General features: G+C 32.1%; 1 protein-coding gene across 7 annotated transcripts in view; it reads left to right on the forward strand.

Moving 5' to 3' along the window:
• Positions 1-7,874, forward strand: part of ftz-f1 (ftz transcription factor 1) — an 80,096-nt gene extending 72,222 nt beyond the window's left edge. For 2 of the 7 annotated variants that reach the window (XM_028179608.2, XM_028179605.2), the window contains 6 exons: positions 3,119-3,377; positions 3,588-3,688; positions 3,807-3,949; positions 4,259-4,318; positions 6,156-6,205; positions 7,332-7,471. In XM_028179608.2, coding sequence (XP_028035409.1) covers positions 3,119-3,377; positions 3,588-3,688; positions 3,807-3,949; positions 4,259-4,318; positions 6,156-6,204 — 612 coding nt within the window. In that variant the 3' untranslated portion in view covers position 6,205; positions 7,332-7,471. Of the gene's footprint in view, positions 1-3,118; positions 3,378-3,587; positions 3,689-3,806; positions 3,950-4,258; positions 4,319-6,155; positions 6,206-7,331 lie in introns of all 7 variants that reach the window. The other 5 variants (XM_028179607.2, XM_089729858.1, XM_028179609.2 and 2 more) reach the window with 5 other exon arrangements.
• The last annotated feature ends 3,254 nt before the right edge of the window (positions 7,875-11,128 follow it).

Genomic DNA, 11,128 nt, shown 5'->3' on the forward strand with positions numbered 1-11,128 from the left:
CACACTGGTCGTCGTACGCTTACGCAAGAGCCGCAGTTCTATCACGTGGGAGGGCGACGTTGCCGGTCTGAGCAAATATTCTCGTCTCTTTCTAGCAGATATAAACTCTTCAACTAGTAATTTTTGTTTGTGCTAAAATGACGCGTCTTATTTACGATCTTTCTCAGAATCGAGACGACGACGGAACTAAGTGCTATTTACACGCGTTTACGGAAATTCGATGTTTTCCTTTGCAACCCATATAAACTATATATATAGGTCAATTTCACATTCCAAAAGATATTGAAATGATACCAAGCGTTGCCGGTGAAAATGGGGTCATAACAAATTTAATAATTCAAGGGGGAAGATGTTGATGACCTAAGCTTTCTCCAGACAAACGTGATGTAACGATGCAGGCATGCGGGGCGGCAACGCTGCACTTTCGTCGTCGCACTTGACACAGTGCCCGTGGCCGACTTGCCGCGAGAAAGCACTTTTTACCACATAGTGTAACCGATAGCTACGGAAACGTAACGAGTTGCGTGGCCTTTCTTCGCTTTCTCTTACATAATGTCTTACAAATTACGTTTGATCATATAACAAAGCCGTGAACTTGAATAGAAGAACGACTTTTCAAGTAATAATTTCATTATTTTTCCACGGTAATTTTAGGGATTTTAAATATGTAAATTAACCTCATTCTATTTTCGTATCTCGTAATCAGTATCAACATTAAATTAAAAAAATCCATTAAACCAAACCCCAATTTAAATATACATCGCGATTCACATACATTTTCTAGAGGTAAAATTGTTTTTCAACAGTCATGTTTTATTGTGACACAATTTCAATGATAAAATTTACCATTTCGCCTTTCACTTTCGTGATCGCGTCATTCTCCTGTAGTCTAGATATTAATCAAGCCTTGATTTCGACATTACTAATAACTGAGTGAGACCAGTCATTAGAGCAACTAAATTTACGCTCCACAAACCTTAAATTTCAATTATCGATTCAAATGTAACATAACCTGTAACATTAAATTTTTGAAACTCGGATGCTAGTATATGGCAACATTAAATAATACCTCTAAAGCGTTACAATAGTAATATCTAAACTAAAACTTTCGATAACAATTTCCTTTAATTTTAATATTTCCTAGATTTGCCAGTTTTGAATAATATTATTTTTTTGTTTTTATATACGCAAAGTACTTTACAATTCTCTACCGTACTAAATGTCAAAATCTTGCCATAATCTTTGAGAAATGATTGAGTTCGCTTACCGATTGAACAACTTGATTACATCGGATCGATCCATCGCGTTGAGCAAGCAGTGCACGATGAAGCAACACCTTCGAGATCTAAAATTTAGTTGTAACACATTTCGTAAACGACAAATTTGACGGGCTCGCACACTATCCATTTTTTCTCATGTAATTTTATAAAAATAGGGTACCGAAATACACAAAAACAATTAACCGCGTATTAAAAAAAACTATTGTGTGCCAGTATTTTTATTTGAAAATTAAGAATTTTAAAGTTAAGAAATAATTTTCGTATTTAAATTGAGTAACTACTCAAGTGCTCGTTGCTGTGTTCACAACTGTTCTTGCACTCTAAAAAAGGAATTGTATTTATGTTTTGTTGTTGAATGTATACACATCTAATCTTTCAAAACATCTAAAATAACATCTAGAAACAACTAAACTTCAGACTTCCCACTAAGAAAATCGAAACAGATCTATTCTAAAAGATAAATGCTAGCGTGTGTAGTACTGATATACCGGCTGTCCCGTACATATTATTGTTTTGTATAGTAGATAATAAGCTTTTCATAATACGTTAAAAGTACAAAAAATACGATTCATCTGACTGATGACTCTTAATTTTGATTTTGAGTGAGTCCGATTCAGCCACGTTCCGCTATCCACTTACTGATTTGTTGAATCGCGCCACCTATTGTGCGTCAATGGTACTATGTGATACTCGGACGAACATACAAACATAAAATCAAAATCGACAAAAGTAAACAAACGGTAATTTGGATATATTTAAACACTAAGTAATCTTTTTTGTGGATATGAAAATTGAACTTGCAGATACCCATTCCTTCAAAATACTTACACAAATGAATGGCATGACTGTTTGTTTTGAAAATAATTAAAAAATCCATATAAACATTTAAGCTTCCAAGAAACAAATCAAATTTTAACATTTATATGAACACACCTCTTTATCGGTTTCTAAATGCAAATAATTATGCGAATATTGAAATGTACCAAGTATAACAAACTATAGCACCAACATTGACTCGTTACTTGTAAAATTCTGGTGACCACATGCTGGCGTGTTTATTTTTGGACTCTTAAAATATATTTACTTGGATACTGAACTTAGTTTACTTCTTTTGCAAAACTGGATGACATATTATCTTCACGGCCACGGATTATATCTGCATATTATTTCCCAGTTGAAAAGTGATTTGTTTATTACGATGTTTTACTTTTAAATTTTTATCACCTGTGGATGGTTCATTTTTAACTCGGTGGTTCTTTATGAAACGACATTTAGAACTAAGGACTCGTGTATTTCAGTAAAGTATTGAAGTTTCAAGTTTCAAGTAGTAAGATTGACTTCTACATTTTCGAAAAATATTATTTGAGAATTGTATTTTTTTTAATTAACAATAAAAAAAATCGTTTATACATCAATAAAAAAAACTTAACAATTATTTTAACTACAGTGAAAATATTGTACACTCCTTCAATCGAATCACTCACTCTATAAATATTGTGGATTGATTCCCTCTAAAAGTTAAGAGACAAGGACTTTAAATGACAAACTATGTTTTCATATTATGCTTGAAAATACATTAGACAAGGTCGAACACATGATGGCGAAAACAACAGTAAATCTCAAGTGATTCGATGAAACGAGTTATTCCATTATTTTAGAATTAGGAAGTATCGGTTCCACCCTCTCTTGTTCAGCACCCAGTAATACGCCATCAGGTATAAGATAAACTTTGTAATCAAATTGCTATAACATAGCTTACTTTTCTTTTACCTTTTAACTTCAAACTAATTTTAAGTTGCATTTTGCACAAATAGCAATGCGGTTGACTACTGTTGCAGGTTGATGACCAAATGAAACTTCTACAGGACTCATGGTCTGTTATGCTGGTTTTGGATCATTTACACCAGAGAATGCACAATGGTCTGCCAGACGAGACCACACTCCACAACGGGCAGAAGTTTGACCTGCTCTGTTTGGGGCTACTTGGAGTTCCTTCATTAGCCGACCACTTCAATGAATTACAGAATAAACTAGCAGAATTGAAATTCGACGTTCCAGATTACATATGCGTTAAATTCATGCTTCTTCTCAATCCCGGTTAGTATGTTGTATTCAAATACTTTTCTACTTTAAGATATATGTAATTATGATTGCACATTTCCGTTATTTTTTTGTCGGCTCCTAAGCGAATGTTGTTTATTTTTATTTCTTCGCGTTTTATTTTTTTTGTGTTGTGTTTAAAACCAAAGGTTTTATAAAAAAAATTGTTCATCTTTAATTTGTTTGAAGAGTTATATCCTATTTCAGAGGTTAGGGGTATCGTAAACGTGAAGTGCGTTCGTGAAGGTTACCAAACAGTACAAGCCGCCCTTCTTGACTACACTCTTACCTGCTATCCAACGATACAGGTCAGTAATGCAATCTTATAAAAATAACTGTAACGCTATGGTCTTAAGGTTGATTTTCGAATCACATAGGACACATTTAATTTTCGCCCTGTAAAACGATTACGGTGTTCCGTTTCAGGATAAGTTTGGAAAACTTGTAATGGTAGTGCCAGAGATACACGCTTTAGCGGCTCGGGGAGAAGAGCACCTGTACCAGCGGCATTGTGCAGGCCAGGCACCTACCCAGACTCTTCTCATGGAAATGCTGCACGCAAAACGCAAGTGAGTATCAGTTGTGTTTGTAAAATCATCATCTGAACAAGACTACTTTTAAATAAAGAAACGTGTTGTTTTGTTTCTTAAAAGTCCTTGAGCAGCACTTCACTTATATAAAAAAGACTTGACAGATTTCTATGTATTTATATTAATAAAATGAGAAATAATTTTAGGACCATTATTATAAATTTAGGTTCGAAATAAATTTTAATAACCGAAACGTTAATGATTATTCTTTTTTTTTTTTTGAAATGGTTGTAGTTTTTCCTTTGAATTCTCATAACATTTGAGAATATCGGTTGTGTCTTATTCTAGGCCGAACGGAGGCGAAATGGTAAACCGGAGTGCAGAGCACACACCAACTCTAGACAGATTGTATGTTACCCTATAACTATTGTATTTTATTAAATTAATTATTTATTTATTGTATTTATTTGTAATTATTTATGTCGTCATAAGTTATAACATATTTATGGAACTGAAAAACAGAGTTGCCAGTCAAAGTGATAAAAAAAAATTTAAGTACTGTTGGATATTAATCTACCTAACTATTAACATTATTAAAATTAACGTTTTATTTTAATTGAAATATAAATCTTTATATGTTTACAGCTTACACTTATACAATATCTAACAAGAAAAAAATACAAATTTAACAAGTTTGGCGTCTCTGGATTTCAAATATAACAATTAACACATTCACGGCACGCTTTTATATAATGTAAATTGGTTTAGCGCATTATATACCAAAAAATAATATATATTATCTAATATTATAGCCTTTCTTTATTGTATAACATATCACACTTACTAAAAATACATTATTACTCTATATGCTTCCCCACGCTTCTACCATGAGTTATATACGTCGTTGGGCTGTCACTCATACTCAGTTCTGTTGTCCAGTTGTCGATGGTTGTTGTTTCTTTTAGACTTATAAAAAATACAATCTTTTTTTTTTTATTGCCTTTGTAGGCAGACGGGCATACGGCCCACCTGATGGTGAGTGGTTACCGTCGCCCATGGACTTCAGCAATGCCAGGGGCAGAGCCAAGCCGCTGCCTAATCTAGAACATCGAAAAGGATCAATTTCCTATTATCCATCTAATAAAGTATCTTCGCAAAATACGAAAGTTTTATTGCATGTAGGTTGTCATGAGGTTACTTCTTATATGCGCAAAAAATTATTCAAACCTAGTTTTGTTGGAAAGGGACGAAGCATTCCATCTCTCGATTCTCTCATCAAATCATTTTATCGCTTCAGTATCGGAAGCTAACGAGACGTTTTCAGATTTTTATGTATTATATTAATTTTTTATGCAGCCCAATTTAATAAGAAAACGATTCCAGTTGTTCCAATTACATTATTGATACAGAACGCGCAATTTTACTTTACTATAGTTTAAGGGGAGGAAGAGCTTGCATGTACATATTCTTGGAAATAAACACTTTTTTACTTTCAAAAGTAAAGAAAGCTTCTGTGAGATTATAAATCAGAACCCCGTTAACTTTGCATATATATTGTTAATATTGTCTACCGTCTTCGCACAAACAGTGATACGTGCCCAGTCTTGGACATGCGACCTCATGCATGACGGGTAACAATGTAACAATCTCCTGAACCGCAAGAGCGAGTTCTGTAACCAATTGCCTTAATTGGCACCCAATGAATTTAGCTATGTTTCATCTTTGTAACTGCAAACAAGTTTAGTTGGGAATATATCAACACGGATTGCACGATATACAAAATAGATCTATCCAAATATATTCTTTGATACCTTAGAAAAATTAACGCGTGTAGTTAGAAAATCTGATATTTCTGAAGGCTTACAAACTATAGAAGAATATTATATTTGCACTCCTGTAAATATTTTCATTACTTGTTGTGAGAACAAAACGCATCATTTAATAAAATAAAAGTGTAAAATATCTTAAATGAATAAGAGTTAACTTCATTCATATTCTGTCCTGAAGATATCTATTAGACATAATGAATCACATAATGTTTGATTCTGCTCTAAAGAAAATAGTTTTCAATATATGTTCAAGAATGATGTGTGCTTACATTCTCTTGCTACGTCTTCTAAAGAATCACATACCTAGCATTATGTTTTAAATTTTGGAATGGTTACTTTAATTCACTATAAAAAGCATTAATTCAGCACAAGACGTAACTTTAAGATTACCGACAATATAATGCTCTTTGTGTCAGGTGCAGTTTCCAGCCAAGCGACACGATTGAGCCGCATTCTCCGATATAGAGTAAGCATTAAGGTCTTATTTGATGTGACATTGAGCTAACGGGACTTAAAGAATGGCCAAAAGCTATGTCTAAAGAATATCATAGCTGCTGTTCATCCAGTGCGCTCGGTGTGATCTTAAAACTCACGAAAAGCACGCCTCTCGCACTCTCTCATGTACTTATAGCACGCATCACTTATCTCTTCCACTTGTGCTAAATAAAAAACAATGAAAACTGTAAATAATTCTTTGATATACGAAGCGAGGAGGCGTTATGGATCTGCGTGTGTAATTCTTACAATACAGTTATAAAGGAGAATGTGGCTAACCAATTCATAATGTTTATTGGCTATGTACCGTGTTATCGCTATGGTAAACGTACGATTACCATAGATAGTTTTAACGTGTTTTAAATACTTGCAGTTGAGAACATTATCAGCTTTTTTTTTTAAATGAAAGAAGTTGTGTTATGTTTTATTTGCAAATAAGTTGCAGTATGCTGTTTTTCTCATTCAAATTTCATCTTCATGGGTTAAGAATAATAATATATTAACTAAATAAATATTTTTTTCATAAAAGTATCAATTGAATAGATAGAATCGATATATAAAATTAATTTATAATTTCAATAATAGGATTATATTCAAATTAAATTTAAAAGGCAACAAACGTAATCATGGATCTCTGTATACATCCTGGCATTATAAAGCTTTTTATATATTTATGTGCTATTAACAACGTTTTTATGGAAATGTTTAACCATTTTATGGTAAAAAGAAGTTTATATTTTAAAATACTTAAAAATACTTATACATATAATTACTTAGTGTGAATTGCTATTTGAAAAATACGTTTTGACGCGTAAAACGTTTTCATTACAAATATGTATTAATATATATGTATATATAAATATATATATATATATATCTATATGATGACGATGAAATGATAAAATTTAATGTAAAATAAAATTGTACATGTTTAATTGAACTCGGTTCGTAGCACGATTCCAAACAGACGTGTATGACAGACGCGTATCAAAAATATTAGAGCACACTATTGCTATATTTAATGAACATTTCATACGCAAAGTGTCATTAAAAAGATTGTAATACATAATGTATTATATGAGTTAAATTGTTTCCAGATCTTGAAGTACCAGTGACGAATAAAGTTGAAGAGCTGAGAAGCGCCAAGCGCAGACGACACCACAACAAATAGAACATAATTAATTATTACTTATTAATTAGTTTTAGTTACTAGCTTGGTGTGTGATTAAATTAAATAAGTTATTGAGCCGAGCGCCGGCCGGCGTTGCCGCGCGTGCCTAGTCCCAATACAGATTAAACAAATATTTATCTACCTATAACATAATATGCAATATATTACACCAGTCTTGTGTAGCTTTGTTAATTTATTTAGCAGTCAATGTCGTATTACTCCAGAATTGTATAAGTGCACTCTGTAAACTACGTTCTCTGTTGTTCTTTAGTTCGCTTCAGAGAGTAACATATACATATTTTAGGAAAGCGTCTGTGATTATAAAAGAAGAAATTTGATGAACAGTTTTTAATATTAGTAGAAGAGATAACTATGTGTAATATTATACGATAAATGTTAGTATAATTTCATTCGTGCGCATTATATTATTCATTATAATTATTGAACTACTTCTATATAAAAAAAAAAATCTGAGCACCATAGTTACGATAAATATAAATGTCTTTACAGATAAATTTTACGAGTTGTGTTCTAAAGCTTGCATGTATTTGCGATGCATGTGATAGTACATTGATGAATGAATAGATGTGTGACAGTTAACATAGCACGAGTGAAAGGTTTCGCTTTAATAAATCGTATTAATTTTACTATAAATAATAACTCTAGCGAGGGTTCATATTTTTAAATTTTAGGAAATATCTAAAGATATGTATTATATATTTATTATATTATGTGTTAAGAGATTTGAAAAGTGAATGTTAGAAAAGTGAATCAAATTTTAAATATGAAAAAATTATTAAATATGTATTCAAAATATCTGAGTGTTACATAAATATTTTATCAAAAATTAATCGGCCGTACCAGTACAAATGAAGTTATCCTTGTAAATAACATATTTAGCACATTTTACAGTGATTAATTCTACTTATACTGTAATCATGTAAAATATTTCTCTATTTACATGCAAGAGCCTTAAAAATCATAGATTTTTAAATATATGGGTACTAGCGTCTACCGGCTTACGGCCGACGGAGATGATGTATTTTTATATTAAACATATTGTTCTTTATTAACATATATAATATGTTAACTTGAAAGTACATAATTTCGTATTTTTCTAACAATTAATTATAATAGCATATTATTATGGGAAAGAAGTGTAATATTTTCTGCTTTTAAAGTGGAACTAATTTTACATAATAATTAATGTTATCATTGTACAGAATTCTCAGAAGGACGTTGCAAATTTAATTTGAGAACGTTTTATTTTTGTAATATTTTGTCGTCAATTTTCTCGTAGAGCAAGTCTATTGCACAGATTACATCTCTTACTCTTGATCATATTGAAACAATGCAACATAGAGTATTCGGCATTTTGTGATATACGATAGGTTCTAAAGAAGCCAGAGTATAGGGTGTGCTTTTTGCAATAGGCTAGGAGAGTGCACATCACGTGTCCTGTTCATTATTTTAGTTAAACAAATTATGTGATTGTCGTTTTGTGTTTCATGTGAATCTAAAACTTGTTTTGGTCATATTAGGCCGCACTAAGTGCGAAACGAACGTAGGCGTCAACGACTAGTTAACGAGTGATGAATTTTAAATTTAATTTAGTATTCCTCAACTAGCTCTACAATCAATGTACAAATTATATGGCACCACGTTAATTCTAAATACCGTCCAGTGAACACAGTTGTCTTAGTTTTGACACGATTAAGAAAATCTGTTTGCTTTTGCTTATAAAAAAATAAATTATAATTATATATAATCAGCGACATAATTTTGCTTTAACGCGGATCGGAATGATTTACAATGAATAAATAATATACAAAAGGACGTAGTTACCCATTGTATGTAAACATTTTCAAGCTACTATCAAATTTTAAAATGAAGTTCCTCACAGAGTTTTTAAGATACCTTTTTAAAATATGTAATGAATTATTTTGATTAAAAATAATAGTATTTTATAGAGTTTTAATAAATGTGATACGAGTGATATATATAACATTTTATTTTTAGTGTCCATATTTATAAATTTCGCTTGAATGTTGAACAAAGTAGTGTAAATGTTAAAAAAAGTACCGTACCGTACATATTAAGTAGATGCCGCGAACGAAAATCAACACAAAAATAGAATTTCCACATAGTATTAACATCCGTTTTTTTTCTTAAACAGTATGTTTAAAAATAAACTAAATATTTACTACTAACCGTGCACGGTGCAGCTAACAATAAGGTTATCAATAACAGTAAATGTAACAAATTAAATAGATCGAATTAATTATTTTCATTTGATTACGAATACAGCTATAAAACTATTGTATATTTACTGAAAGCTATTCGTGCTTATGTGACATCGACATGTAGATAGAATTTGTTTGTAATAATAATAATAATAATAAATGTTTTTAATGTTTGTCCCTTTGCGCGTTTAAACGCTTTACCAATTATAGCAAAGCTGATCTGTGATGGTGTGACGTAGTTAGTTAGGCTGTGTTCGTTCTTTAACAAACTTCATCGGTTCTACTCAGTTACAAACCTGTACTAGACGGCCGTGACGTGGCTGCAGTAAAAAACAATAAAAGACCGGCCTCATAGTGAACCCAATGTAGCGACTAGGATTACTGTTTTTGATCGGAAGCTACTTCCGTATAAATTTGATGCAAAACAATGCTAAACTTTATCCGCGACACTGCCTTTTCTTCCTAATTCGTACAACAATCACAATCTTAATTTAGTTTTTTTATTTTTTATCAATTGTAAACTTTGCAATATTTTTACTACCTACCGTTAAAATGTATTATTTTGATAATTTAAGTATTCCCGCTTCATCTTTATCGTTGTATTGCTTTCGCAAATCTTCCAAAAGTTTTGTAGACGTACAATATGTAGATTCTATGATAATATCGTTTTCAGTATTTCAACGATGTGGTATAGTTCAAAAATCGAGTGCCATTAATTGAAGTAAAATGAATAGGGTCAGCGTTAGCTCAGATGTGACTTGATATACCCTCACGCAGTTGTAAACTACAAAGCTTTTGTTGGCACTATAGCACACCGATGATGACCCTCTGTAAGTTAGGTGCCAGTGTTCAATAATTTATAATAATTATCATTAGTTATTAAATCGGTAAATGTATTTTTCATTTATGTTTTCATGAATTCACTCTTATATCTAATCGATTCATTTTAAACCGAAATCCATTTACGTACGGCTAAGGTTAGGTTGTAACGTGTATTGTATTTTTAAATTTTACGTAAGCGTAACTTTCTATATTTATGATTTTAAAACGATAAGTATTTTTAATGTTTAAGGCTCTATGTTCGACGACGAGTGTTCTAATGTAAAATTGTACATTTTGAGTTCAACTAGTTGTATAAGTTACGTGTAGTGGTAAAGTAGGCGCGCAGTCGAGCAGCGATGGACGAGTTAGGGCGCTGTCGTTCCGCTGAGGTTCGGTTGCGCGCGGGTAGCACGCGTGGTAGCGGCCATTACGTCATCGGCCCTCGCTACACCCGAAGCACAGTCGAAGAATACGTACGCGTCGCACACATTCCAAAATAACCATAACCGCAAAACGTATTCGAAACGTGACGCGCCTCGACTTATACCCTCGCTACTTGTATGTTAACCACTTTGTTGTTCATTAACTGTAAGTTAGTTTTAATCTCAATCGATGTTGTTAACGTTAGTCTGTGTATAGTATTCCCTTGGGTTAAGTT

This window comes from Bombyx mandarina, chromosome 01, assembly GCF_030267445.1.
Source record: "Bombyx mandarina strain Sakado chromosome 01, ASM3026744v2".
In the NCBI taxonomy this organism is placed as follows: Eukaryota; Metazoa; Arthropoda; class Insecta; order Lepidoptera; family Bombycidae; genus Bombyx; species Bombyx mandarina.